The following is a 27,009-nucleotide window of genomic DNA, read 5'->3' as shown; positions in this document are numbered from 1 at the left end:
CCTGCTTACACACGCGACGTGGGGACTTGAATGTTGTCAGCTGCTCTTCTTGTGGTCACCCCGCCCCCAGTGCAGGAAGCTTGTAGGTCTTGTTAAACCTTTCACATCTCTGTTCCCAATGTTGGCACAATGCCTAGCCAAGAGGACAATACTGGTCAGATGGGCTGACCTGAGCAACGAGAAATGCTGATGGAGATAGCCCAGAGCCTCCGGATTAAATGCACGTCCATATGCATCCTCGCCACCCTTGCACTTTCCTACTGCCCTACATGAGGTCTAATGTGGAGGTAATTTAATGGCTGACTCTTCACGTTGCAAGCTTCTGATGTTTCTGTTTTCTTTTCCTTTTTCACTAAGTCAGGAGTCAAGGTCTGGACTGAGGATGGGGCACTGAGCAGGCTCAAACGTTTCTGATTTTTAAAGACAGGGTCTCACTGCGTAGTCCAGGCTGGCCTAAAGAAGCCCCGCCTGCCTCTGCTTCCCAAGTGCTGGGATTAAAGGCCTGTGCCGGTGTGGAGTGAGCAAATGAATGAACGCAAACTGGGCGCCAGCTACTGAAGGAAATCAGACTGAGATCAAAGCCGTACTCCCTACCCATTTCCCGGCACCCCTCTTGGGCTTGGCTTCTAGGTGACAGGGATAGGGAAGAGCACATGATCTGTGAGCAAATGGCATAAATGGATCTTTAGGACCGGAGATGTGGCTGAAGCGAGCTTTGGAGGTGAGCCTGAGCGTGCAGAGGAGACAGTTTCTGGAATCTGAGCTGAGTGGGTGGAGGCCACAGGTTGAGCGTCTAGGGGTCATGTGGCATGGGGAGACTGCGAGACGTGCAGAACCGAGTGCGAAGTTTGTTCCCTTCGCCAGGCCACGCCACCCACGGGTAGGCGGTGGAGGGGGCGGGGTCCCGGCGCCCACGCCTCCTGCGGGGCACGGCTGGAGGCTGTGGGGACAAGGAGCCCCGCACCGCCCGGACAAAGCCTGCGCGCGCCCCGCCCCGGGATTGGCCGCCCCGCCCCGGGTCCCGCCCTCCATCGCCGGCCCGAACGCTGCAACCAATGTTCGCCACCGGCGCCACCTCCGTCACAGCCGCGTCGACCAATGGAGGTGGCGCTCGGCGGCGCGTGGCTCTTTCGCGGCAAAAAGGATTTGGCGCGTAAAAGTGGCCGGGACTTTGCAGGCAGCGGCGGCCCGGGGCGGAGCGGGATCGAGCCCTCGCCGCGGCCTGCCGCCATGGGCCCGCGCCGCCGCCGCCGCCTGCCTCCCGGGCCACGCGGGCCGTGAGCGCCATGGCCGTGGCCCCCGCGGGCGGCCAGCGCGCGCCGGCGCTGGAGGCCCTGCTCGGGGCGGGCGCGCTGCGGCTGCTCGACTCTTCGCAGATCGTCATCATCTCCGCCGCGCCCGATGTCGGCGCCCCGCAGGTCCCCGCCGGCCCCGCCGCGCCGCCCGCCGGCCCCCGCGACCCCGACGTGCTGCTCTTCGCCACGCCGCAGGCACCCCGACCCGCGCCTAGTGCACCGCGTCCCGCTCTCGGCCGCCCGCCGGTACGGACCCTAGGCGCGGGCGGGGGAGGGGCGGGCTGCAGCGCTGGGCGGCGCGGAGCCTGGGCTGGGCCTCCGGGCTCCGCCCCGGGGCGCGCGGTGACAGACTGCCTGTCCCGGTTTGCTGCGCCTTGCTCTGGGCCTCAGCGTGCCTCCTCACCGGAGCGTCCGATTCGTTCATGATGATGGGGTTCACGTGTATTCAGCTGGTGCTTGCTTAGTGCACGCCCAGCCTTTGGCACACTCAGAACCTGGGCCAGCATTCTCAATTCTGCTGGGAGCTGGGTGTTGTCACGTGCCCATCTGCCGGAGGGAGGAACTGAGGCCCAGACAGGGAAGTGCTTCACGCAGCTGCAGGTGGTGGGGCTGGTATTTTAACTGATGTCTGTTGGCTTGGCGCAGAACTTAGGGCTGGGTAGTGAGCGCGGTTGCTTGGGAGAGGTGGAGGAGGGTGACTGATGGAGACCCCTTGGGGAGACCCCCTCCGGAGTGCCTCGATATTGGATTGCCAGGTGCAGGCCTAGCCTTCCAGGCCTCTGGGGATAGGCCTCCTGACTGGGAGGCCTTCTCTGCAGGGGCGGGGTGCTGGGCCAGCTGCTGCAACTCTTCCTCGGCTCGCCCTTCCATCTGCCACCCTTCCAGCCCCTGGTTGCCATGGAACTTTATTAATCAGGCGGGCAGACCCCGGAGCCTCTGGAAGACTGGGTGGGCTGGGCCCCTGAGATCTATGGCAGGGGCCTCCTGTGCCTGGAGAGAGGAGACGTGGGAGGGAGATCCCTGGATGAAGTCTTCGCTGATCCCTGAACAGCAAGCAGCTCAAGACCAGTTTAGGCTGGGGGCCTAGAAAAGGCAGCTGAGTCAGTGGAGAGTGGAAGCTTGGAACTTGGATCGGAGCAGGGGCGGGCGGGAGGGCGGGCGCCGGCACAGGGTGTGGGCCACCAACTTTATTGTGGGGGTGGAGCAGACAGGAGGGGGGTTCTCAGCGGGGGGCTTGGAGCAAATGGGAGGGGCAGGGCCTGGTACCCAGAGTAGAAGCTGTTCCACTGCTGATGGGGTGTGGGTGGCAGCTGGTCCCTGAGGCATCTTGGGAAGGCCCATAGCCCCCTGGGCCCAGTGCCCAGAGCTGCCTTCCTTCCGGAATCACCAAGATGCTAATAATAATAACAATAGCAGCTACCATTGTTTTTAGGATGTTTCGTGTGCCAGGCTAAGCGCATCACCCACCGGACCCCGTGGGCCACCCTTTTTTGACCCTTCTTATAGATGGGGAGGCTGAGGCCCAGAGATGGTGCACCTTTCCCCAGCCGTTCAGGCAGGGAGTGGTATTTCCTGATTGTTAGTGGCCCTTCCTCCCAGTGAGAGCCGGCTTGTATTTGGTGGGTCCGCTAGCTTGCCTTCCACATACTCCAGGGGCCTGTGCCTGCAGGTAGGAGCGTGGGGCCCGGACAGGTAGTCTGCATTTGACCAAACATTCCATTCACTCCAGTTGGCTTAGTGAGTCCCCATTACATGCTAGGTGCAGAGGTAGCTGAGGATCCCCTGCCCCCATGGTACTTAAGGGCCGGCAAACATTTTCTGTGGGAGAGGCTGACAACATCCTGGAGCCAAAGGCCGGGACTGCAAATCTGGATTTTGGCCTCTCCTGACTTTGCTCTGGCATTTTTTGGGGGCAGCCCTTGAAATAAGCTTCAGGCTTGGCTTCCACCCAGTAAGCACTTGTTGAATGCTTCCTGTGTCCAGAACTCCGTGCAGTTCAGACATTCCTTTTTGCCCTGCCTGCCCACCTCTACCTTGTCATGGCTCTGTGTGTGAGTGTGCATGTGTCTCGGTCCTGTAGGGGGAAAGTGGAGACAGGAGAATTGCCACAAGTTCAAGGCCAGCCAGGGTTATATAGTGAAACTTTGCCTTAAAAGTAAGTTAATTTTTAAAAGTAAACTTGCTCTATTATGACAACTAGAGTTTGGATCCCGGCACCCACATTGAGGTTGTAGATGCCTGTAACTCCAGCTTCGAGGGATTTGATGGTGTCTTCTGCCCTGTGCCCACATGTTCACATACACTCATTCATACACAAATTTCTTTAAAAGTAAATTAATTAAATAAAAATATATAAAAAATACAGTCTATCTTGATTTATTAGCATATCTTACAATTTAAGGAGGCAAGAATGAGGATCCCAACTCTTGAATTCAAAGCCAGCTGCACTACAAAGACCCTATTACAAAATGGTAACAGTGAGAAGAAGCTGAGGTTTCCCATTATACACGTAATACTTGTTTACTATAGGAAGTATGCAGTACTGTACATTAGGTCTATAAAAAACCATTTGTAGCTCAGGGCGCTTGTTTTAGAGGTGACATTTTTATTCTGTGTATCCCTGGCTGGTCACTGCCTACTTAATGCTGTTGGGAATTGAACCTGGGATTTAGTGTATGCTGAACAAGCACTCGGCCAGTCTTCAGAATTTTTTCTAATAGTTCTAAAAATTGCTGTGAGCCAGGCGTGATGGCAGTGCATACAAAGTAGAGATATAAGGATCAAGAGTTCAAGGCTTTCCTCAGCTGCATACCATGCTGGAGGCCAGCCTGGGCTGTTTGAGACTGATCCATGTTCAGACAGAATGTCATTCTCATCGCCCAGAGGAGGCAACAGTCTGCCCTGGCTCTCCCACAGAAGTGTTCCTGTTTCTGAAGCACACTATGTTAGAAACTGGACTAGAGAACAGCTGAGATTTTTAATCCAGGAAGGGACCGTGTATGTGTTAACCTGTCACAGTGGTTTCCTTGTGTGTCTGTGAGAGCATTCTGTGTTGGCCTGCTTCAGTACTTCACTGAGACTGCATCCCGTTCCAGGGGTTAAATAAACAGTTTTTGTGGCCCTTCCTGTGGATGGGTGTTTGAGCCATTCAGCTATTTTCACTAGCAAGTGTCTTCACCTGTGGCTTTTAGGATCCTAGTGCTAGGGTGTTCTAGAGAAGAGTGATGAAAATGGGCATCTGAGCCCCTTACTTGCCTTTAGGGGTCAGTAAGGGCCAGGATACCGGGGAGAAGGTATTCCTGGCTAGTTTGTGTATCGGAGTCTTGCTCCTGGGTGGGGCTCTGTCAGCCCATTGGGGTGCATATCTTGGGTTTCTCCCTGGCTACAGGTCCATCCCAAGGTGGAGAGCACCATACACTCTGCTATCAGACAAGATTTGGGTGAGGAAATGTATGGGAAGCAGTTACTACCCTGCCCTGCCCAGACAGCATAGGATGTGTGCCTGCCTGTGATCCTCTTCCTCACAGGTTGTCCTGTTCCTTGGCATGAGAGGGTGGGGAGTCTGGTCAACACATGTTGACTGGCACTGTGGCAGACAGTGATGCAGAGGTGCATTGGATCCAAGGACACTTTCTGAGGTGGAGGCGGTAGCCAGGACGACAGACACCTCTGTGGCAATTTGTAATGGATGTCGTCAAAGGTTGGGCTTGAGGCAATGTAGAGAGAAGGATAGCATGACTTAAGTCATTGTTAAGGGTCCTTCTGGAGGGAGCTACAGGGGTGATAAGAGGGGCACAGGCCAAGCCTAGAGGCAGGGGTTGGGAGAAGTCCATCTCAGCAGTTCTTGTGAGGAATGCAGTTGGAAGGCTTTACTGAGGCAGAGATGTGGAGGGAGACCAGTGTAGGGACAGCTGGACTGTCCAGTGGGAGGGTGATCATGGCTGTGGGTAGAATGCTTGGCAAGTGAATGTGACAGGTGGTGGGCCAGGTTGGACGAGGTTTAGTTGAGAAAGGCCTGTGGCTGGCGAGAGGACAGCAAGTCTGGTCCCGTCAGGGTGGCTTGAGCTATCTATCCGTGGGATTTCAGGATCCTTTCCGTCTCCACGTGTCTAGCCTAAACCAGAGGGCATGGAGACGAGCAGCTTGGGGCCTTTCTCAGGCAGATCTGGGTAGGGACTGTGGCTCTGTCACTTCCTGACTGTGATCTTGAACGTGGGTTGCTTTGATCTGCAAAGGGAGCCATTGGGGTGGTGCCAGTCCAAAGGCCCCAGCTGCTGCCATGGTTATAGATGTGTAAATGAGTTAAAAACTAGAGAAGTGACTTACTTGCCCGAGGGACCTCTGCCCTTCCTTGGTGGCTTATTACCTAGTCTCTGTAGTCTCTCAGTCTTCTAGCCTGGTCCTCGTCAGAAAGCGTGACTAAGACTGCAGGATTTGCTTCCAAGCTTGTGATGTTCCTCCTCACCTAGAGGGGTTCTCAGCTCTGCCTGCAGCAGGGCTTATCTTTGGGGCTCCGTGAGGTATGGCACAGCAGCTTTTCTCCTGCCCCTTGCCTCCTGATCCGGGGAGCTCCAGGACCTCAGTGACCAGTGTCACAAGTGACACTGTCCGTTCTGGCTAGCGTTTAAGGGGGAGGAAGTTAGCACTTGTCTTTGACAGAAGTTCCAGAAGTAGGAAGTCTCGGTGGCGCGTGCCTGTAAGCCTAGTATTTGGGAGGTAGAGGCAGGAAGAAAAGTAGTTCAAGGTCATCCTTGGCTACACAGTAAGTTTGGGGCCGGCCTGGGTTAAATAGTGAGACCTTATAGTTGTAGGAACTGAGGAGACTAAATGGTAGCTTGTGTGTTAGTATACACAAGGCCTTCATTTTAATCTCTAGCATTCCAGCGATGATTTTTTTTTCTTTGCTGATGTATTAAAAAAAAAAAAAACAACAAAAAACCTGTTGGACCTAAAACTTGAACTCAATCTTCAGTCCTGCACTTGAATGATTTGTATGGTAGGATAACCCAATGCTGTGTGCCTTAGGATCTGTCTGTGCTCGCATACCTAGGCATCCTAATAGAGAAAAAAAGACTGGGGTACCAAGCCCTTAGCTGAGTCTCTTGGGCGGTCTCACTCCTGGTTACTGGGCATCTTCTTGTGTTTCTGCTACAGGTGAAACGGAGGCTGGATCTGGAAACTGACCATCAGTATCTGGCTGGGAGCAGTGGGTCCTTCCGGGGCAGAGGCCGCCACCCAGGGAAAGGTGCTGGTTGACTCTAGCTTCTCAGGCCCAGATTTGGGGGTGGGCATGCTTGTAGACTCTGGGGCCCCAGCAGGCAGCTGGAATGGCTGGCTGACAGGACTTCCTTGGGCCTTGGAGGTGGGGAGTTCCCCAGCCACAGAGGAATGCTTTGGTTGGCAGACAGCGGCCACAGGGCCTTTCTGCTTGGCCTGACTAAGAGGAAGGAGCCCTTTGCCTCCCACCTCATCCTGCCACTCTGCACTGCTGGGGGGTCGGGCCTGTTGGGGGCAGGCAGAGTGTCTGAGGAGCCCTGCCTAGCCTAACCCCTGCCCCCCAGGTGTGAAATCTCCAGGGGAGAAGTCACGCTATGAGACATCATTAAATCTTACCACCAAACGCTTCTTGGAGCTGCTGAGCCGCTCAGCCGATGGCGTGGTTGACCTGAACTGGGCGGCTGAGGTACTGAAAGTGCAGAAGCGGCGCATCTATGACATCACCAACGTCCTGGAGGGCATCCAGCTCATTTCCAAGAAGTCCAAGAATCATATCCAGTGGCTGTAAGTACTGTCCAGTCAGCTGGGCTGGTGGCAATCAGACCAGGCCTGCAGTGGCTTCCCACATTCCTAACAGCTGGGAAACCAAGTCTGAAGAGAGGTGTCTTCCCTGGGGTGATAGAAGGGGAAAGATACACAGACCTTTCAGATCCAGCTCCCTGTAGCTGTCCGAGGTGTCTCATCCAGTAAACACACACACACACACACACACACACACACACACACACCCCTGCTGAAGATTTCCTGTTCCTTTTTGGACCACTGTGTAACCACCATTCCAGCTTTAGCCGTCATCACTGAGGTCGGCCTTACAGATGTTTTAAGTTTTGTTACGACTTCCCCTTGTACCTCCCTCTCTCCCCAGGCATCCTGCTGCCCTCTCTGGTACACCAATCTTCTTGGTTTTTGATAGATCATTCTTCATTCTGTATTGTTTCTCTTCGCTTGACGGTGTGTCTTGGTGGCATTCCATGGCATGTGTGTGGTTTCCTGGCTCCTTGGTGGGGATATGTAGGCGTTGGTTGGCAGACCCGGCACTTTACTAAGCCCTTGCCAGTCCAACTTGGAGCCTCTGGGGAGCAGAGCCAGAGGGGGGAAGAGCTTGCCTACTTCTCACAGAACAGTGGCGGCAGTGGCGGTGGCGGCGGCGGCAGGCTGCCTTGAGTGCCAGGGCTGGTGGATGGGGGGCCTGAGGACTGCTAGCTCTTCACCGGCTTCCCACAGAGGCAGCCACACCATGGTAGGGATCAGTAAGCGGCTTGAAGGCCTGACCCAGGACCTACAGCGACTGCAGGAGAGTGAGCAGCAGCTGGATCACCTGATGCACATCTGTACCACGCAGCTGCAGCTGCTTTCTGAGGACTCAGACAGCCAGCGATATCCTTGACTTGGCCAGGGAACATGGCGGGCAAGCTTGGCCAGTGGTGGCACCACACTGAGACGAGAGAGGTTACCTAGGGCTCTGGATTCTAAAAGATTCTGCATTTGGAAACAAGACCTGGCTTTGCGTTTACTCACCATAGGACACTGAACAGATTACTTGGCTTTTATGGGCCTAAGTTTCATCTGTAAAAGAGGATCGTAATATCCATTTCCATAATTGTACATAAAAAAAACAACTGGATAGTGGTGGCGCACGCCTTTAATCCCAGCACTTAAGAGGCAGGTGAATCACTGTGAGTTTGAGGCCAGCCTGGTCTACAGAGTGAGTTCCAGTACAGCCAGGGCTACACAGAGAAACCCTGTCTTGAAACACCAAAAGAAAAAAAGAAAGAAAGAAAGAAAAAGGGCTGATGAGATGGCGTGATGAGTGCAGGTGCTTTTGGCCAACCTTGGCCATCTGAGTTTGAGTCCCCAGTGGAAGGAGGGAACTAACTCCTGCAGGCTGCCTCTGACCTGTACGTGCGCACACACACATTCCCTGTGGCATGTGTATGTGTGTACACAAAGACACACAAAGTAATAAGTTTTAAAGTAAGTAAGAACATTTTAAAAGAAGCCCAGAACTGGAGAGTTGGCTCAGCAGTTAAGAGCACTTGTTGCTCTTGTAGAGGACCCAAGTTCAATTCCTTGCATCCACATGGTGGCTCACAGCCATCTGTAACTAGTCCTAGTGCATCTGATGTCCTCTTCTGACCTCTGAAGGCAGCAGCAGGTTCATATGTGGTGCACATACGTGTCGGGAAGACAGTCATACACAGAAAAGTCCAGTGGTACACAACCCTTGGAGGCAGAGGCAAGTAGATCTCTGAACACATACTTCCAGGCTAGCCAAGGATACACAATGAGACCCTGTCTCAACAAAACAAAGGAAAGCCCAGTATTCTGGTGTGTGCTTGTAATCTCAGGACCAGGTATGAGGCAGAAACTGCTACATATTCAAGACTAGTCAAGGCTGTGTAGTGAGACTGTCTCAATAAAAATAATCACAGGCCATGGACTGTACAGTGAGACCTTGTCATCAAAGAGAAAAGCTAGTACCAGTAATGACAAACCTTTCATTAGTCATTGATTTAGTGCCTGATTGCAGCTTCAAAGTTAAGAGTTTTTCATTCACAAAAAGAAACTTCATTAGAATATGTGTTTTTTTAGTGAATACCATTGATTAACAGCAAGATTGTCAAAAGCAATTTCCATCTCCCAGCCTGGAGACCCGTCGAGCATTTTGTGTGGAATTGTCACAGGCAACCATTAGTTTGGAATTAGATGGGTGGACAGTCTCACTGTACAGATGTGGCAGCTGAAGCTTGGGAATGAGGCTCTGAGCACCTAGTATGTGCTAGGCCTTGTGAAGGAGTCAAGACAGAGTGACTGGGTAGGTGTGGGCCCTGCTCTGTGGGCTGAGTCAGGGGTTCAAAGGTCAAATGCTCCTTGACTCTCCCAACCCTGGCCTATGTGACCTGCCAGGACCTCCGTAGCATAGCGGACCCGGCAGAACAGATGGTCATAGTGATCAAGGCCCCTCCTGAGACCCAACTGCAAGCTGTGGACTCTGCGGAGGTGAGAATTGTGACCCCAGGGCCTGACCAAGACTGGGTGGGCCGGGCTGATGGTCACCTGGGCCTCAGTTTACCCTGCTTGCTGCCTCCACCCAGACGTTTCAGATCTCTCTTAAGAGCAAACAAGGCCCCATCGATGTTTTCCTGTGCCCTGAGGAGAGTGCAGGGGGGATCAGCCCTGGGAGGACCCCGTGCCCGGAGACACCGTCTGGGGAGGACCGGACTGCCGAGCCTGGCACTGCAGGGCCTCCACCATCACCTCCCTCCACATCCCCGTCCTTGGATCCCAGCCAGTCCCTGCTAGGCCTGGAGCAAGGTAGGTAGGGGCAGGTCCTGCTCTCCCATTTGGGCAGGTAGTCATGGCAGCTCCTTGCCTGCCGGGCCATCCCTAACCTGTAATGCCTGCTCTCCCCAGAACCAGTCTTGTCACGGATGGGCAGCCTGAGGACCCCCATGGAAGAAGACCATCTGTCACCGCTGGTGGCTGCTGACTCACTCCTGGAGCATGTTCGAGAAGACTTCTCTGGACTCCTCCCTGGGGAGTTCATCAGCCTTTCCCCACCCCATGAGGCCCTTGACTACCACTTTGGCCTAGAGGAGGGTGAAGGCATCAGAGATCTCTTTGACTGTGACTTTGGGGACCTGACCCCTCTGGATTTCTGACAGAAGCCTAGGGAGCCTGGGCGTCTGGAGAATGCCCACCCTGGCTGCAGCTTTGGAGCCTCCTGCCCTGGGCCATCCTTCCTGCCTCATTGGAAAAGCACGATTCATACCCTCTTCTCCGTGCAGTAGCTTCTAGCTCTGGGGTTTGGCTGCTGCCAGATTGAGCAGGCCAAAAGGGGAAGGATTTTGTATGGTGTGTGTGTGTGTGTGTGTGTGTGTGTGTGTGTGTGTGTGTGTGTGTGTTTATGTGTGTGTGTACCGGGGAATGAAGGTGAACACATCTGTATGTGTGCTGCAGACACATCCTGGTGTGTCCACGTGTGCATGAATTCATGTGTGCGCATGGGGCGGGGTGGGGCTCTAACTGCACTTTTGGTGTCCTTGCTGCAGAGGCCCTGTGAGGCCCAGGGTGACTGCCTGCTCCCAGAATCCTGTGTGTCAGCCAGGCCAGGTGGGGCAGCTTGGCTGGCTGGGTTTGCAGGGCAGCAAGAGCACTGCTTAAAGGTTTTCCGATCGAAGCTTTAATGGAGCGTTTATTTATTTATCGAGGCCTCTGGCAAGCCTGGGGAAGGAGCTAAGGGTGGGAGGGGTATGGGGCTAATGCCCCAGCTTCCTACACTCTGAAGCATGGGCAGGGGCCCCTAGCTGGGTTTCCCCCCCTTTGCCCAACCCCAAAGGAGCTGAGGCCCAAGCAGTTTATTTATTGGGAAAGCGGGAGGCGGGGAGCAGACTGACAGCCATGGATGGGTTGGAGAGATGGCCCCCTTTTAGGAGGTTGTACCAGCACCCTAGCTGCACCCATGTGGATTTGAGATGGAAAAAGTGGGTGAGGGCCTTCACTGACCTGGTGGACAGGAGGGTGGGTGTGGGCCCCTTGTCGGAGTGCGCCTCCATTGTCCTCCCCACCCTCCAAACTGCACTTTGATTTGTTTAACAGTTCTGTTCCCTCCTGCTTTGGTTTTAATAAATATTTTTGATGGTGTTAGGGCTGGGTTTGGGACTCTGCCGATGTGAGGCTAGGGTCAAAGGGAATATGAATACTCAGTTCCCTGTTCCTATCTGATTTAATTTCCTTTCCGTATGTAACCACTTGAGAGGAAGAAAAGTGACCCAGTGACTGGTAGGAAGTCATGCATATTATCTAAGTGCAGAAAAGGGAGTGTTAGAGTCGCTTGCTGTGCGCCTTCCGGACATTTCTGAGCATTAGTAAAGATGCAACACACAGTGAACTGTATTTGTGTCAGATGCTTTTGTGTGTGTGTGTGTCTCGCTGTACGTGCAGCGTGTGTTCTAGGACTGTCTTGCAAGTGAGAAAACCAAAGTTTCTTGGAAGAGGTGATGGGGCTGAGGTCTGGGAGAAGGGAACGGTGACTGGGAATCCAAGAGTGCTTTAAACCCTAAGTCCTTTGAGCAAAGCATTTACAATTCCTTTGGCAATCTTGGGGGCCGCCCATTACTGACAGATGCCGAGAGGTGACGAGCTTGTGGGTTTGACCTGTTATGGCTCCTGCACTTAGAGCTTTGACTGCCTACACCAGACTTGCGTGGAGCGCCTGGTCCTGTAGAACTCCTGGCAGGCTGTCGTTGCCAGTAACCCCAGGGATGGCTCCTTACCCCGCCCCTTTTGGAAGCCCCTTCCAGGCAGGGAAACCGAGGCCAGGTGGGGGCGGGGCCACGCTTGAGCCAATGGGCGCGCGCCCCGCCCCCAGCCAGCCTAGGCGGCCTGGGAACCGCAACCCGCAGCCTTGCGAGCCTCCGAGCCATGGCGTGCGCTGGGTTGCTCGCTGTGTGCTTGCTCCGGCCACCCGCGCCCCAGCCGCCACGACACCCCGCGCCTGCCGCGGGACACGCGCTTTTCCAGGATGTGAGTAGGGCTCCGGTGGGCGGGTGCAGGGCTCCCCAAGTCTCCGTCCTCCGTGTCTCTGTCTCTCCCTCCACATCTGTTTGGTTCTGCCTGCTCCGGTCCCTCTCCCAGATTATCTGTGACCCTGCTATTCTCATCCCCCGCCTTTGTGTTCCTCTGATTGTCTGCCTGCCGCTCCGCTCCGTGTCTCTCCTTGTCTCCACAATAGTGCTACTGTCCTCCACCCCAAATGTGCCCAGTGGGGCTAGGGGCTGTCAACACTCAGTCACAGCAGACATCACTGACCTGCTCCACTGCAGCCCCTGCTGGGCTGATGGGCCATGGGAACCTCTGGACCTAGAAGGAGCTCTGTCCTGCCCCAGAAGCCTCAGGCCTGACCCCGAGGGTGGCAGAGTCCTACAGTTGGTAAGGGACTCCTCTCATGGGCAGCAGGTGGCAGCGTTGAAGCCCCCTTGTGTGGCTACAGAGCATCCTGACCCGACTCAGCCACCGCTCTGAGCCCCCCACCCCACCTTTAAAAAAAAAAACAAAAACCTTTTACTGATGTGCTCAGCCAGTCCTGGCCCTCTCCTGCCCCCACTCCAGAGGTCCTTGCCAAGGGGAGAGGTTGTACCCCCTCCCCAATGCCCTAGTGACTCAGCACCTTGACCACGGTCCTTCAGGCCTGAGGAGACATGTTCCAGGTCACAGATGGAGTCAGGGGCACAGTAGGATGTGCATGAAAGTGTCTTTATTCCAAGCTTAGCTCTCCTGTCCCACCCCCATTCCAGTTACCCCAGCCAGGCCATACTGAGCTGCTGTGTGATCCCAATCTAGTAGCAGGCCACCTCGGAGTCAGCCTAAGGGTTACATTAGCTGTCCAGACCAGTGACTCTGAGGGACTTGGGTGGAGAGTTCAGCAGCCAGGACCCTGGCCTGTGGGGGTTCTGCTCAGGCCTTGAACCCGATGCCCTTTGCCTGGCTGCTTTGGAGAACTGGTTCCTAGAAGGGGCAGGAACTTGAGTATGCTGCTGTGTCTGCTTCATCACTGCCTCTGCAAACAAAATCGGCTGACCCTTCCGCCCTCCTTGCCCCTCACACAAACGTGTATGCCCAGATGCCCAGTCTTTATGGTGGGATGGCCTCTTCCCGAGCTTTGAAAGGGTTAAACTCAGGCTACTCCCTCACTACTAGTGGGCAAACCAAAGCCCCCACAGAGGGGTAGCCGCTGCCCGCCAGCCTTCAACAGGCATGAGGGAAGCGCCTGTTTAGTGAGGGTGGGTGGAGAACGGAGGGGACTGTGGGAGGACACACGGGAGAGTCGGGGTTCGGGTCTGAGGAGGCTTCCGTGGCTCCTCAGGATGGAAATTGGTCCATCTGTCCAGGCTTCCTCAAGCTGGGACCATGCCAAAGGCTGATACATCAGCGCGAACTCAGGCTAGACTCCAGCTGTGGGACAGAGTTGCCCAGGAGCTCCCACCCACTGTGACGCCTCCCTCAGCAGGAGGGAGCCAGCATTAGGACTTGCTGGGCCAGCTTCCTGGGCTACCTTGCTGGAGACTCCTGCAGGACTGCCCTAAGCAGGAGGGAGGCAATGCAGGGGAGCTGGCTAGCCAGCTGGGGCCCCATTGGCCTGGGAGGGGGACTCCTACCTCTCTGGCTCCACTCACAACACCCACTCATTTCCCTTTGTCCCCTAGGTTTTTCGCAGAGCAGACAAGAATGGTGAGTGCGGCTTCTCCCCTTTGGGTCCCACACCGTGGGGTGTGTGTGTGTGTGTGTGTGTGTGTGTGTGTGTGTGTGTTGGGGGAGGGGTGAGGCAGGGTAGGAGAGCTAGGGACTTGGAGGTACAGCCCAGAGTGAAGTCTTGAGACCCCCAAATGGGAGGTCAAACAAGGGACACTGCCTAGAGAACAGATGGTGTGCAGACTGGGAGCAGGGAAACGTGGTGACCTGAACCTGGAGGTGGGGGGCTTCTATTAAGCAGTACTTTAGCTCAGTGACGGGTGCTTGCCCAAGACCTTGTGATGTCCTTACAACAGCTTGCTAGGTGGGAATTCCTCATTCCATCCCACAGGCAAAGGAATAGAGGCTCAGAGAAGAGCATCAATTGTCGAAGCCTTTAATTGGTGGGTCTGGGATACAGATCTGTGTGATACATCACCCTAGACCCCCTGGACTAGGTGGTGGGGCACCCATTCAACCTCCACTTTCCTTCTCCTCCCTGGGACTACAGACTCGTGTCTCAGCCTCCTTGTGTCCCCACGTTTGTTCTTTTGTGAGCCTCCAGACTGGTGGGGACCATTGATTTTAAGACACATGCTCTCAGTGCATTCTGTGGCAGAGACTCCGGCCCTCCCCAGCTTTGCTTATCACTCAGACCAAATCCCATCATCTTTAACCATCTTGTTCCTCTGCTCTCTGCTTACATGCTCCCTATGACGGGAAGCTCATTCTCATCCGAGCCAGTCTGCTGCTTTGTAGAGTCCCACTGTTAAAGGGACTCTACAAAGGTCACCTGCTTCTGTGACCTGGGGTAAGGCTAGTCTATGGGACCAGGGGCTATGTCCCTAAGTCCTAAGCCATGCTCTGGTGTGCCCCGGCTGCTCACTCATATTTCCATTTGGCTGATATTGAGTCAAATGCATCCTGTACAAGGTGGGTCTTGTTTCCTACAGCATAGACTTTTGGGAACTCTTGTCCTTTTGTCCAAAACAGTTAGGACCACCACTAAGGTCAGAACCCTGCCTGGCTGAGTGAGCGTGAATGCTGTCGGGCCTTTGGGGAGCCTGGATCTAGGGACAGGATGCAGCCAGGACCCAAGGACACCAACTCCATGCCTTGTCTCTCCCCAGATGATGGTAAGCTCTCATTTGAAGAATTCCAGAATTACTTTGCTGACGGGGTTCTCAGCTCAGCGGAGCTGCGGGAACTGTTCAGTGGCGTCGATGGGCATCTCACCGAGTGAGTACCACAGAGGACGGTTTGCCGTGCAGTGCCTGGCCAGGTTGTCCCAGCCCACTGTGTTCCCTGCTGTCACGGCTCTTTCTGGAGGCCAGGGGGTGGGGGGAGACGCCGGGGCCCAGTGCCAACTTTATCCACCCACCTACACCTTCTTCAGCTCCAGCCTTGTTGCTACACTGCTTCCAGCTGGGACCCCAGAATAACCAGGCTTGAGTCACCACCCGTGATCAGCCCTTCCATTCCCATGCAGAGGATGTCTGAGGACAGCTGGGTTCTGCCTGCCTCCTCCTGTGGATGCAGGTGCAGGAATACACATCTTCCCACGTGTCCATAGACACACATCTGGTTCAAGTGTACACTCCTTCCCTGCTGCTTCGCCTGGGGACACACACACACCATGAACGTGCACAGCTGCTCCTCCCCCTCTCCCCTCCCCTCCCTTCTCCTTAGTGTATATATCCCAGACTAGATCAGCACTCAAGGCTTCAAAGGCCTGACCCTTTGAAGTGCTTCTGCCCCCTCCCCCACCAAACAGAGACCATGTCAGGCTGAGTAAAAGGGACAGGGACACTGGCATCTATGTTCAGTTCACCAGGCGCAGGTTCTAAGAGTCTGAAGGATGTTTTCTCTTTCCCTCACAGCAATTTAGAAACAGAGAAACTGTGTGGTGAGTAGGCCTATGCTGGCCCTTGAGTCTCAGCCCCTGGGCAGGTGGGTGTGGTGAGGGATGCTTCGTGGGCTAGTCTCATGGGATAGGAAGGTTGGGGCAGCTGAGGAATTCCAGACTGGAGAGATGGTGTGGGCTGGATCCCTTGAGCACCTTTTCTGCCTACAGACTATTTCTCCAAACACCTGGGTGTCTATCGGCCTGTGCTGGCTGCACTGGAGTCCCTGAACCGGGCGGTGCTCACTGCTATGGACACAACAAAGCTGGTGAGTCCCGGAAGGGCCTATGAGAACCTGAAATGATGGCCCGGTGGGACTCTTTCCTGCTGTGGCTCAGGGCTGAGGAAATGGAGCTTGGGTTCAGATTCTGGTCTTCCCACTTAATGACTACCCTCTACTCCCTGATCCGCAGTTTCCTCATCTATAAGCCAGAGGTGAAAATGAACAATTAGTGGGTCATGATGGCTCACACCTGTAATCTAATACTCCGGAGACAGCGGCTGTCAGTTTCAGGCCAGCCTGATTAGAGTGAGACCCTGTTGGGGGAGAAAGAGGCAGAGATCTAGTGTTTTGTTCTTTGTTCTGTTCCCAGTACCCAAAACAATTCAGCCAACATAGTAGGTTTTTGTTGGCCTGATGTAATTGCTGGGAGCTCTCAAGCCAAGATCTAGCAGGTATGGGCTAGGACATAGATGAGTGCATACATGTCCACAGGTGCATGGAGCCTATGAGGCAGGGCCTAACCCCAGGACATGTTAGAAGGCAGGTGTGTATATATACACCTACCAGTTTGTTGGCCTATATTATAACCTGTGTAGACAAGTATTGACAGCCAGGGCTCCAGACCCTTAGTGACCAAAACCAAAACCAAACCAAACCAAAAAAACCAACAACAAAAAACAAAACCCCCCAAAACAAACAAACAAACAAACAAACAAAACCCCCTCCCTTTATGTGTTAAGAACTGTCTCTGCCAGGATTAGGTATTACCTTATACTTTCTTCTTTTTGGAGATGGTTTCTCTGTGTAGCCCTGGCTGTCTTGGAACTTGCTCTATAGGCCAGGCTGGCCTTGAACTCACAGAGAACCACCCGCCTCTGCCTCCTGAGTGCTTGGGATTAAAGGCGTGCAGCGCCACTGCCTGGTAGTAGCTTACACTTTTAACACCAACACTTGGAAGAGGCAGGAGAACTTGAGACTGAACCCAGACTGGGCATATAGTTGAGATCCTGTCTCAAAAACTAGAGCGAACTGCTCCCCCTTCTGGGGGTGGTGTGAACAGGTCTGGGGCCTTACCTGACTCTCCGTTTTGTTTGTTTTTGTTTTGGTACGTGAGGATAGACCCTGAGATCTTGCACATGCTAATCACTGCCCTCTGACCCCACTTTCTACAGACCAGGGAAAACTGAGAGCTTCAAGGGTCACCCGAGCACACAGCTAGGGACAGGCTTCTCGTTCCCTCATGTAAGGGTTAGTTTTTCCAAGTGTTGGTCTTTGAGCCTGGCCCTGCTGGAGTGACGTTCTCTGAACTGGTGGTTTGGGTATGAAATGAAAGTGAAATGAGGGTCAGTGTTAGCCCCCAAAGGGCAAAGGGCAGCCCATCCACATATAACCCCGCCAGTTGCAGCTGCAAACACTTCAATCTGTTTATCCGATTCTCCATGTTAGGACAGCATTGCCCCCTCGGTTCCTGCAGTACCCCTGGTGGCACCGTGCATTCTGTTTCAGTAGAAAACTCAGTCGAACACTTCTCGCACCAGAAAAGGGCCACACTCCTCGTACATGGCCCGCGTCATCCAGCGGCACTGGAAGGAGTGCAAGGAGGCCATCATGGAACCTCCAGTCCACACAGCCGTGCTGCGCCCAGGCTGAGCCACCAGGCAGGCCCGGTACCCATGCTTCCGGCACTGTGCCTGTAGCTCCAGATTCATGCGCTCCACAAAGCCGGGGAAAAGGGTGGAACCACCAGCCAGCACCACCGTATTGGCCAGCCGTGTCCGCAGTGTAGTGGGTATCTTCTGCAGTGCCTGGAAGGCCAGTGTGGGCAGTCCTGGCTCCGAGTGGCCTAGGAGACTTGGCTGGAAGAGGGGTTCAGGGCAGCGGAAGCGCTCGCTTCCGAGGTTGACGTAGCAGCCATTGCCCAGGCAAAAACAGGCCCTCTGGTGGCGGGCAGGGTCACAGATGTCACCCTGGAAATCCAGGGACACATAGCAGCAGCGTTTCTTGAGCTGTGTAACGGTCTTGCGGGGCAGAGCCTGCGGGGGGAGATCAGGAGATGCTGTCACCAGCAGGTCTCGAAAGTAGCGCGACAGGGTGCTGCCTGCCACGTTCAGACTGAAGGTGGCATTGTGCCATGAGTGACCTGCGTAGACGGGTGTGGCGTGGCACACGCCTGCGCCCGCCTCCATAGCCAGCCCACTGAAGGCTCCGGTGGAGCAGAGTGCCAGCAGTGCCGTGCTGGCCATGTGGCACGCGGGTACTGTCAGGGCCTCGAACAGCAGTTCAGCCACCTTTTCTCTGCCCTCCGGGGGTGCTGATGGCGAGTCGCTCACCAGCACAGGCCACTGCTCCGGGCGAACCTGCAGGCATCCCACCATTAGGCGCTCCCACAGTCCCTCCAGGGCGTCCCAGTCCACCACCACGCCGTGCTTGATGGGGTGTGCACGCGCCACGCCTCCCGCCAGCTCGCAGCCGGGTGCTCCGGGCAGCACGGGCCGGTCCCAGCTTGACATCAGACTGGAGCTCTTCAGCACAACACGCGGCTGGATCTCCCCCGCGAAGCCTGCCTTGGTGAAGCCCGAGCCTTGGTCTACCACCACCGCAACGTGGTCCAGTGAAGGCAGCCTGTGGGCGCGGCGGGTCCTGTGCGCCGACGCCACCTTCTGGGCTCAGTGTGCCCCAGAGCCCTGAGGGCCTTCCGGGCAGATAACCAGCCCTCAGTTCTCAGCTCCGCCTCTGACTACGAGGCCCCGCCTCTTAGAGTGGCGGTTCCTTTTTGTGGCTCCACCCCAAAGCTGGGATGTGGCCCTCTTGGTCAGTACTTAATTCCTCCTTAGGGTCCCAGAGTCCCGGCTTCCTAGGAAGTCTCTTGGCAGGTCACCTAGCTAGGCTAGAGAGTTACCTGGCTGTGGAGGTGGGAAAGAATAGTTCGAGAAGAAAGGAACTTAGATTGGGCTCATTATGACCTCAGTCTGGTCGTGCTCCCCACCCCCTTCCTCCTGCACGGGGCTGGTGGCCGCCATTTGGGAGCCCATAATAGGGGCCTGGCTGACCAACACAGCCTGTTAGTCCTTCCTCCCAAATGCTTGGAGTATCTGTGTACTCCAGCCACATGTGCAGCCCTTCTGCCTCAGATCTATAGAGAAAGCTCTCAACCACACGTCTACGGCTACAAGGACGACTTCCTTATGCTCAGCCCTGATAGCCACACAGGGGGTCTGGCCTGACCCCTTCAGTTCTGAAGTTCACATAACCTTCACAAGTCCAAATCCTTGGTTTTTGTTTTTTTAAAAGATTTATCTATTATGTATACAGTGTTCTGTCTATATGCCAGAAGAGGGCACCAGATCTCATTGCAGATGGTTGTGAGCCACCATGTGGTTTCTGGGAGTTGAACTCAGGACCCCTGGAAGAGCAGCTGGTGCTCTTAACCACTGAGCCATCTCTCCAGCCCCCCAAATCCTTCTTTGTGGTGTTTCTTCCTCCAAAAGGTAGCAATGAGCCTCACCTCCTGAATAGACTTATTTTCTTTAGGACCATTTACACATAGGACTCAGATGCACTTAAGCTAAAATAAGGATCACACAGATATTGGGTGTTTTCTGGATCACAAGGACGAAATGGGTCTTAGGAAAAGAATCTAACCATAGGGTTGTGGTTAACTGGGAAGATCTCTTCAAGTTCCTAATTACAGTCCTGGGGAAGGGGATGATAGAACCACTTTGGACCAAGCGTGCATGTGCTGAGAACCCTTCGGCAGGGCAATTACCTCTCAAGTAAATAGGTACTATGCTGTGCATAGGTCACACATTTTCCAGCATGATTCAAGCTGTGGACAGTGACAGAAGTACATCCTTAAGTCCATGGCTTATGGGTCTAGTGGGCTGAGACCTCATCCTGCTTCCTCTGGCCCCGGGGGGAAGCATTCTGAGTTAGTCATCAGTGTGAGGCAGGAAAGTCAACTCAGTTTTTATTTTCTGAAGCAATCTGTTGTACTGAACTCAAGACCCTCCTCCCCCATCCTCTTGAGTGCTAATATCACCCCAGCTGGCCTACAACTGGAGACAGACGCTTTAGAGTCTATTCTGGAAGCTGGGTGTGGGATCCAGCCAGCTGCTGGCTTCTGCCCAAGCATGCTGCTCCTCTGGGGAGTGATGCAGGAGTAGGCCTGACACTGGAGACCACTGGTGCCATGTCAGCACGGAAGAGCATGGGAAAGCACTGAGAGGGCTAAGGGAAGGCACTGGGCAGCTGAGTGCACAAGCCAATTTTAATTTTAGCCTTGGGCTTTAGTGGGGATAGTGGAGAAACTGGGAACTATGAGCAGGGAGAATGAACTGCCTCAGACAGATTAGTAGTTTGGAAGAAGCTTCTGGCTACATGTGGGGTAGAGAATAGAACTGGGTACCTCGGGAGGAAAGCGCTTTGACTAAGAGACCTTAAAATTTGAGGAGTTGAATGCTTGGGAGTTACTGATCACTGTCAGGCAGGAAAGAGTGACCAGAGGCTCAAACCCCTCTTCTTGAGTGTGTTGCCATAGGCAGAATCTGAGGTTCCACACCACCATGGCTGACCAGCCTAGCTGTTCTTCCTGGTATGATGTCTGATAGCAGCCTGGGACTCTCCCGCCACCTAAGAGGGATTTTTGAACGTTGAGGACTCTTGGGAGACCTCAAGCCTTTGCTAGAAACAGGTTCTTTCAAGCGTAGCCAAGTATAGATTATTTAAGCTCACCTTGAGCCTGTAGATCTGGCATGAGCTGACCTTTGTGCTACAGAGATAAGTTAAAAGCAGCCCTAGCTCCAGGTCGTGGTGGTGGCTGTGTTAAGTACCTACTCACCCGGGGCCTCAGCTTTGACCCTGGATCCGACGGCAGGGACAGAGGTGGCAGACGCCCAGGTTGCTATGTGCTCTTTATTGAGCAGAGCCCTGGCGCTGGGGGCCTCGCCAGGCACTCAGGGCCGCGGGCGAGGGCAGCGGCGCCGCTTGCGCGGCTGCTCCTCGCGGGGGTCGCCTTCACCGCAGGCTTCGCGGTGGGTCAGCAGATGCGCATACAGCGGCTGCCAGCCCTGCGGGGCCTTGGCCCCGCCCCCCCGCCCGCCTGCCCCGCGACGCCCTTCCTCCTGCAGCCGCGCGTCCAGCTGCAGCAGCAGCACCAGGATCCTTTTCATCTCCCGCGCGCGCGCGCCTTCGCGCCTGTCCACGCCGTCGCCTGCCCCACGCAGCATGGGCGCCACCGCCGGGAAGCATGTCGGGGCGCCGAGCGCATCCTCAGCCGGCCGCCCGGGCCGCACATACGGGCCCGCTGCTGCCTCGGCCAGCTGCTGCCGCTTATCCAGCGGGAAAAGCAGTACGATCTTGGTCTGGGGGTGGGCGGGTTTGAGGGGGAAGAACGCGCCCTGGCAGGGTCTGAGGCCACTCCCGCGCCCCTGGAAGACCCAACCTCCCGAACCCCACGGTGCCTTCAGGGCCGTTCACCCCGCACCCCGGGCCCCTGCCTCCTCACAGGAACCCATCGTCCACCCTAGGCCGATCCACTGCGTACTTTCCCAGCCTTGATGCGGGGGTTCTCACCCACCCGGGCCGAGTCAGGGGCCTCTCGCCATTGAAAGAAGGGGAAAGTGACGTGTTGTGAAGCTGTGGGCTGGAGGAGAGAGGGAGTAAAGGATATTCCACATCTGTGGTCCCAGCGACACCATGCCTGACCCGTGGTTAAGAGAGCCCCGCCTTCTGCTCTTGCTTCTGGGACCCCTAGACCGCCTATAGGGCTTACGGGCCCTCCTCCTCTAAAGAGATCTCTAATCCCTCTCATGCCCCTGGGTCTAAAGGCACAGACTCTAGCACCCACCATCCTCTCGGGCCTCCCCGTTCTCACACTTGGCTTCTTCCGCTTGAGGTGGCTGAAGAACTGTTTGTGCCGGGCCTTCTCCATGCCAGGCGGCCTGTCCTTGCTGGCCTGACTGGGTGCTTTGGTCCTCTTGTGGGAACTGCTGTTTCCCATGGTAGGACTGTTCACTAGAGGCCACTGCCCATGCTGCCTCGGCCCTGCCCTCTACCCAGGGGCCCGTTTGGCCCCGCCCCACCAAGTGAACAGCATTGTGAGCTCACAAGTGACCTCACCGCACCGAAGCTCGGCTCCCCCTTGGAACCCCCTGTAGTCACTGTCTATGACCTCTTCTGGTCTCAGCTTCCCAGCTGCGGAGAGGGAAATCTCTGTGGCTTTAATTTGAATCCTGGCCTGCCACTAATTAGATGCTTAACCTTGGCTAAGGTTCAACCTCGCGAGGCCCCAGGTACCAAGTGGAGTCAACTATGGTTCCTACAAATTATGATGGTTAAATGGAATTCTTGGGATGAGTCTGGCATGGGGTGGGTGGTTCTGCCAACCAGGTTTTTTGGTTGCAGAGCAGCAGAAAATTGATCAGCTCTCTTATACCTCAAAGGGAAGTTACTGAAAAGATGTCATGGCAACAGAACCCCCAGTCTTCAGAACAGGCACCAGGCACTATTCTATCCCATTTGTTTTAAGTTTGGTCCAGAAGGTACCATCTTGGTTGAGCCAAGGCAGGTGACAGGCAAGAAATGAAGCTCATGACAGATGGTGCTGTGAGGCCTGGCTCTTCATGGCTCCCCAGGATTCCCAGCTTAGGTTTGGGAGTGTGGTGGGGGTGAGGACTTCTAAGGCATCCTGACTGTCCAGGTATGTAGCTAGGCAGATTACTAACGATATGTTCCACAGTAGTAGTGGCATTTTCAGACTGAGAGCTCTGACTGCGGGCACTAGGCTTAGCCCTATGTAGCAAGTACCTGAGGGGACCTCAGTTCAGTCTGGTGGAGAAATGGATGCACAAGGGAAAGCAGCCGAGGAGTGTGAGTATCCCAAGATGCAAGGCCAGCCTCCCTGTTCAAGGAACTGAGGGGAGGCTGGCTGTGTGGACTGGGGTCAGGTCAGGCGTGTGTGTGTGTGTGTGTGTGTGTGTGTGTGTGTGTGTGTGTGTGTGTGTGTGTGTGTGTGTGTGTGTTCAGTGACCTGGATGTCTTGAATATGTAGCGTTTAGCAAAATCCATGCAGTAAATGTTGGTTACATAGATTGGTGAATGGAATAATGAGAGAAAAAACAAACGCATATGCAGATTGTGAGTTTGGGTCCAGAAGGTCAGAAAGAAGCCATATCACACATCATTTTGTACCAAGTGTAAAACTGGCCTTACTGCCCTGCACCTTCACCCTGTCTGGCTGTGCCCAGGAGCATCACTGGCTGTGGCAAAGATGCCGATGAGTCTTAACAGAGAAGAGAAATTGAGATCCAGGAAAACCAGTGTCCTGGTGGGCTGTGATCCATATGAGTCAGCTTCATACCTGCCAGGATGAAAAAACCCCAGTCCAGATCAGGAAAGGGGCCTTAGAAGCTGGGCACAGAGGGGCCCACCTTTAATTCTAGTACTGGGGAGGTATAGGCAGGATGATCATGAATTCAGCCTGTGCTAAAAACTAAGACCCTGTCTCAAAACAAAACTAGAAAGAGAGTGACAGCCTTGTGTTGGGCCTGCACACCCTGCATCTTCCACTTTTGCTGCTGCTCTGATGAGCAGGACACAGGCAGACAGCAAGGTAAGCTACCTCTTCAATCACACCTCTCCGCCCTGCCCACAGGAGTATGAGCAGGCCTCCAAGGTGGACCAGTTTGTCACACGATTCCTGCTTCGAGAGACTGTGAATCAGCTCCAAGCCCTGCAGAGCTCCCTGGAGGGGGCATCAGACACCTTGGAGGCCCAGGCCCGAGGTCAGCGGTACGTGAGAGTGCTGTTGGCCTGCGGTCTGGTGTGTGAGTGACTTTTGTTCCTGCATTCCAAACTCTGCAGTGCCATGGTCCACCCAGCTGTCTGGAGGCCACCTTCTTGGCAGGGAGTCCATGAGCTGGTGGTTTAGGGGCTGGGCTTCAAAGACCTAGGAGACCTGTCTTGCCCCACCTAAGCTTGGTCCTGTGCTGGAATCCCAGTCCTTGACCCTATGGGTCTAGGGATAGCAGGCTGACCTATTTTCTAGGTCCGATGAAGAAAATATGGAAGTGCAGAGTAGGTCCCGGAGCAGCCGGCGGGCAGGACGCAGAGCCTTGAGGAGCATCAGCTGGTCACCAGCCTGGTCTCCTGGATCCTCTGACACAGGTGTGCTTGTGGCAGGGTAGGATTTGGTGGCACAGAGTCCAGGGAAGATGTGGTATCGCCTATTCTGTCAGGGCTTTGCTCTGCCACTGTTCCCAGTTCACCCTGAGAGGACTCCCAGCTTCAGGGGCCGCTGGCTGATGTCCTCCTGGTCCCCCTGTCAGGGTGGACTTCAGAGGCCGAGCAGCAGTGGCGGCTGCAGGTCAACCGCCTCCAGGAGCTCATAGACCAGCTGGAATGCAAGGTACGTGGCTGGGGGGCCAGTGCCCCTCAGGGAGGACTTCTGTGGCACCTGCCCACACCAATACATGTTAGAGGCTTGGCCTATAGTCTGTGTCCCTTGCAGGCACCCCGGCTGGAACCCCTGCATGAAGAGGACCTGGCCAAGGGTCCTGACTCGGTGAGCTTGGGAAGGAGTACCCAGGAAGAAGGGTAATGGCTCTCCACTCAGACCTGGTAGGCAGGTGCTAGTGCTTGCTCTATGACCTTCTTAGGTCTTCTGTTCTCTCACCTGTATCTCTGAAAGTCAGGCCTGAGGTAGGGATGGAGGGTAGAGGCACAGCAGGAGGTGGTACAGCAGAGGGAGTCAATGGCTCTCCTGGAGGATGGAGTCAAAGATGCTGGGAGGTCTTGTTGGTTGTGGGGACCATCCCACAGGGGGCAGATCTGAACCCTATTAGAAGGGCGAGGTTCTACTCTGAGGCCAGCTTGCCGCAGTGACTAGCTGCTCTCTTGCCAGCACATCCTTGTGGCGCAGAGGCAGGTACAGGTGGCAGAGGATGCCCTGCAGGATTTCCATCGTGCCCTGTGCTGCTACATGAACTTCACAGGGGCCCAGAGCCATTGTCTGCAGTGAGTCCCTGACTAGCCAGTGGGGTGGCTGAGGGGGGCAGGAGTGAGCAGGGGGGGGACGGTGGGCTGGGTACGCTGAGCAGGGCTCCCGTGAGACCCTTGGCAGCTAGGCAATGGTGGTCACTTCCTGGTCCAGCCTGGCTTCCTCTTTGGCTCTGCAGTGTGTCTGCCCAGAAGATGCTAGACCATGCTGCCTTCACCCTATATGAGTTCTGGCAGGATGAAGCCTCCTGGAGAAGGTGAGTGGTGGATTAACATCTGACACTAAGAATGGGCTCTGGAGGGGTTCAAACCAGGTTCAAGTCCTATTTTCTTGCTCACTGGCTGTGCAACTTAAAATAACTTATCTAACACATCTGGGTCCCAGATGTGTAAAGAATGAATGCAAATTAGGTATTGAGTGCATGCCTGCTGTATCAACACTGAAGGTAGAGGCAAGAGAGCTCAGAGTTCAAGGCCAGCCTGGGCTACAAAGCAAATTCAGCAAAGCCCCATCTCAAAACAAACAAACAAACCAAAACCACAGATAAAATAACACAAGTTGGCCATGGTGGCACAAACCTAAAATCCCAGCACTTGGAAGGCAGAGGCAGGAGGATCAATGATTTAAGGCCAGCCTGGACTATATATCTAACACGACGCTGTCTAACATAAACTCAGTGTATGCCCCCTGTGCTAGGTGCCTTCATTTAGTCCCTGCAGTAGTCTAGTGATGTAGGTACCTTGTTCCCATTTTACTGAGGGGGAAGACAGGGGGTAGAACCAGCAGAGGAAGGGTTGGTGTCTGCGTGCAGGCAACAGGACTAACCTTGGGTAACCCAGAGCACTGACCTAAGAGTAGAGGGCTGCAGCCTCTGTCTCTCCCATGGCCCTTCCAGGCACCAGCAGTCGCCCTGCAGCAAGGCCTTCCAGCGCACCCTCATCGATCACCTGCAGGTCCCAGACACCCTCACCACTGTGTTCTTCCCAGGTGCGCGTTACCCTGTGCTCCAAACAGCCGTGGGGGCAGACCCAGGAGGGGCAGCCCCCACATAACTCCTAACCCCCCAACCTCTCACCCACAGCCTCCTGGTGGATTATGAATAATAACTGAGTTGGGTCTGCTTAAGCTGGTGACTCTGCAGCCTATCACTCTAGAACCTTCTGCGTTGGTCAACTCGACACTAAGACCAAGGAGCCTGCCTATTCTCAGGCCGAGGGCCTGATGAGCTGGTAGAGGGTTTCAGCACAGGGCTTAGGGTCTGGGCTGCTTGCTTCTTTATTTCTTTTACTGTTTGTAGCTTCCAAGCACCCGGGCTTCTGCCTGACCTAGGAAGCCCAGATTCTGGTCCCCCTTTCCTCTGCCTTGCTGTATGACCCAGGCAGATCCCTTCCCTCTCTGGCTGCCTAGGGGTGTCCTGCTTTCTGCTTGCTGTTTTGGGGTTAGGTTTCTGTTCTTCCTCAACCAGTGGCAGAACCAGGGCTGATGCTCAGGGACCCCCTCAAACCCTGGAACCTTGACCCCCAAGGCTAGGCCAACTCAGTCCATAGTGCAGAGTAGAAACCTGGGTGTTTATCACACTTCTGGGTCAGCCCTAGAATTTCTAGCATCAGTGGCTGTACCAGAGACCTCTGGAGGATCCTGGGTTGGTTTGCATGTCATCTGCATATCATTTGCATGCTCTCACCCCACCCACTCTCAGGGCATTATGAGAAGCCCCAAGAAGACCTTGCAGAGTAGCAATAATTTGTGCCTAGAGTTCCCTGTTGCCCCCAGAGATCTCTGAACCCAAGTGTGGGACCCCAGCACAGAGGCAATAAAGTTGGTGGTCGCTTGTGGTGTTGCCTCTGTCTGTCTGTCTCTCTTCTCTCTCTTGGTCAGGCCAGGCTTTCCTGGCCACCTATATGCAGAACTCAGGGAAGGAAGTTTCAGTTGGTTCCCAGCTAAAGCTGCCTCACAGGCAGAGGAAGCTTCATCATCACTCTCAGCTCAAGGCTACACCCCAGACCCTGCTTCCAGAGCCCTGCATGAGAAAGATGAATGGGAAGTCCAAGCTCAGCTCCACCCTACAGAGCCTTCTCGGTGTTC

General features: G+C 54.9%; 3 protein-coding genes across 8 annotated transcripts; 2 read left to right on the top strand and 1 right to left on the bottom strand.

Moving 5' to 3' along the window:
• The first annotated feature begins 1,168 nt into the window (after positions 1 to 1,168).
• Positions 1,169 to 11,463, top strand: E2f1 (E2F transcription factor 1). Its single transcript, XM_076570944.1, has 7 exons — positions 1,169 to 1,541; positions 6,450 to 6,540; positions 6,857 to 7,076; positions 7,797 to 7,949; positions 9,458 to 9,572; positions 9,668 to 9,887; positions 9,987 to 11,463. The coding sequence occupies exons 1-7, from the start codon at positions 1,287 to 1,289 to the stop codon at positions 10,232 to 10,234; spliced, it is 1,302 nt and encodes a 433-aa protein (XP_076427059.1). The 5' UTR covers positions 1,169 to 1,286; the 3' UTR covers positions 10,235 to 11,463.
• Positions 11,464 to 11,941: 478 nt separating this feature from the next.
• On the top strand, positions 11,942 to 26,765 carry Necab3 (N-terminal EF-hand calcium binding protein 3). 4 transcript variants are annotated; one of them, XM_006992837.4, is made up of 13 exons: positions 11,942 to 12,098; positions 13,778 to 13,802; positions 14,933 to 15,041; positions 15,683 to 15,708; positions 15,877 to 15,974; positions 23,581 to 23,717; positions 23,974 to 24,092; positions 24,254 to 24,333; positions 24,436 to 24,489; positions 24,829 to 24,941; positions 25,103 to 25,180; positions 25,820 to 25,911; positions 26,006 to 26,765. In XM_006992837.4, the coding sequence occupies exons 1-13, from the start codon at positions 11,997 to 11,999 to the stop codon at positions 26,032 to 26,034; spliced, it is 1,062 nt and encodes a 353-aa protein (XP_006992899.1). In that variant the 5' UTR covers positions 11,942 to 11,996; the 3' UTR covers positions 26,035 to 26,765. The 4 variants fall into 4 exon arrangements, with proteins under 4 accessions (XP_006992899.1, XP_006992898.1, XP_015841905.1 ...); XM_006992836.4 differs by having other exon boundaries at positions 24,254 to 24,489; XM_015986419.3 differs by lacking the exons at positions 11,942 to 12,098; positions 13,778 to 13,802 and adding an exon at positions 15,199 to 15,341 and having other exon boundaries at positions 14,932 to 15,041.
• LOC102907283 (actin-like protein 10) lies at positions 17,329 to 21,936 on the bottom strand. 3 transcript variants are annotated; one of them, XM_042276550.2, is made up of 3 exons: positions 21,802 to 21,936; positions 21,472 to 21,570; positions 17,329 to 17,962 (listed from the first exon to the last, which is right to left on the bottom strand). In XM_042276550.2, exons 1-3 carry the CDS (start codon positions 21,925 to 21,927, stop codon positions 17,444 to 17,446), a joined length of 744 nt encoding a protein of 247 aa, XP_042132484.2. In that variant the 5' UTR covers positions 21,928 to 21,936; the 3' UTR covers positions 17,329 to 17,443. The 3 variants fall into 3 exon arrangements, with proteins under 3 accessions (XP_042132484.2, XP_042132485.2, XP_015841907.2); XM_015986421.3 differs by lacking the exon at positions 17,329 to 17,962 and adding an exon at positions 20,827 to 21,289; XM_042276551.2 differs by lacking the exons at positions 21,472 to 21,570; positions 21,802 to 21,936 and having other exon boundaries at positions 17,329 to 20,756.
• Positions 26,766 to 27,009: the final 244 nt, after the last annotated feature.

Source organism: Peromyscus maniculatus, chromosome 4, assembly GCF_049852395.1.
Source record: "Peromyscus maniculatus bairdii isolate BWxNUB_F1_BW_parent chromosome 4, HU_Pman_BW_mat_3.1, whole genome shotgun sequence".
In the NCBI taxonomy this organism is placed as follows: Eukaryota; Metazoa; Chordata; class Mammalia; order Rodentia; family Cricetidae; genus Peromyscus; species Peromyscus maniculatus.
This window is presented reverse-complemented; position numbering and strand designations above follow the sequence as displayed.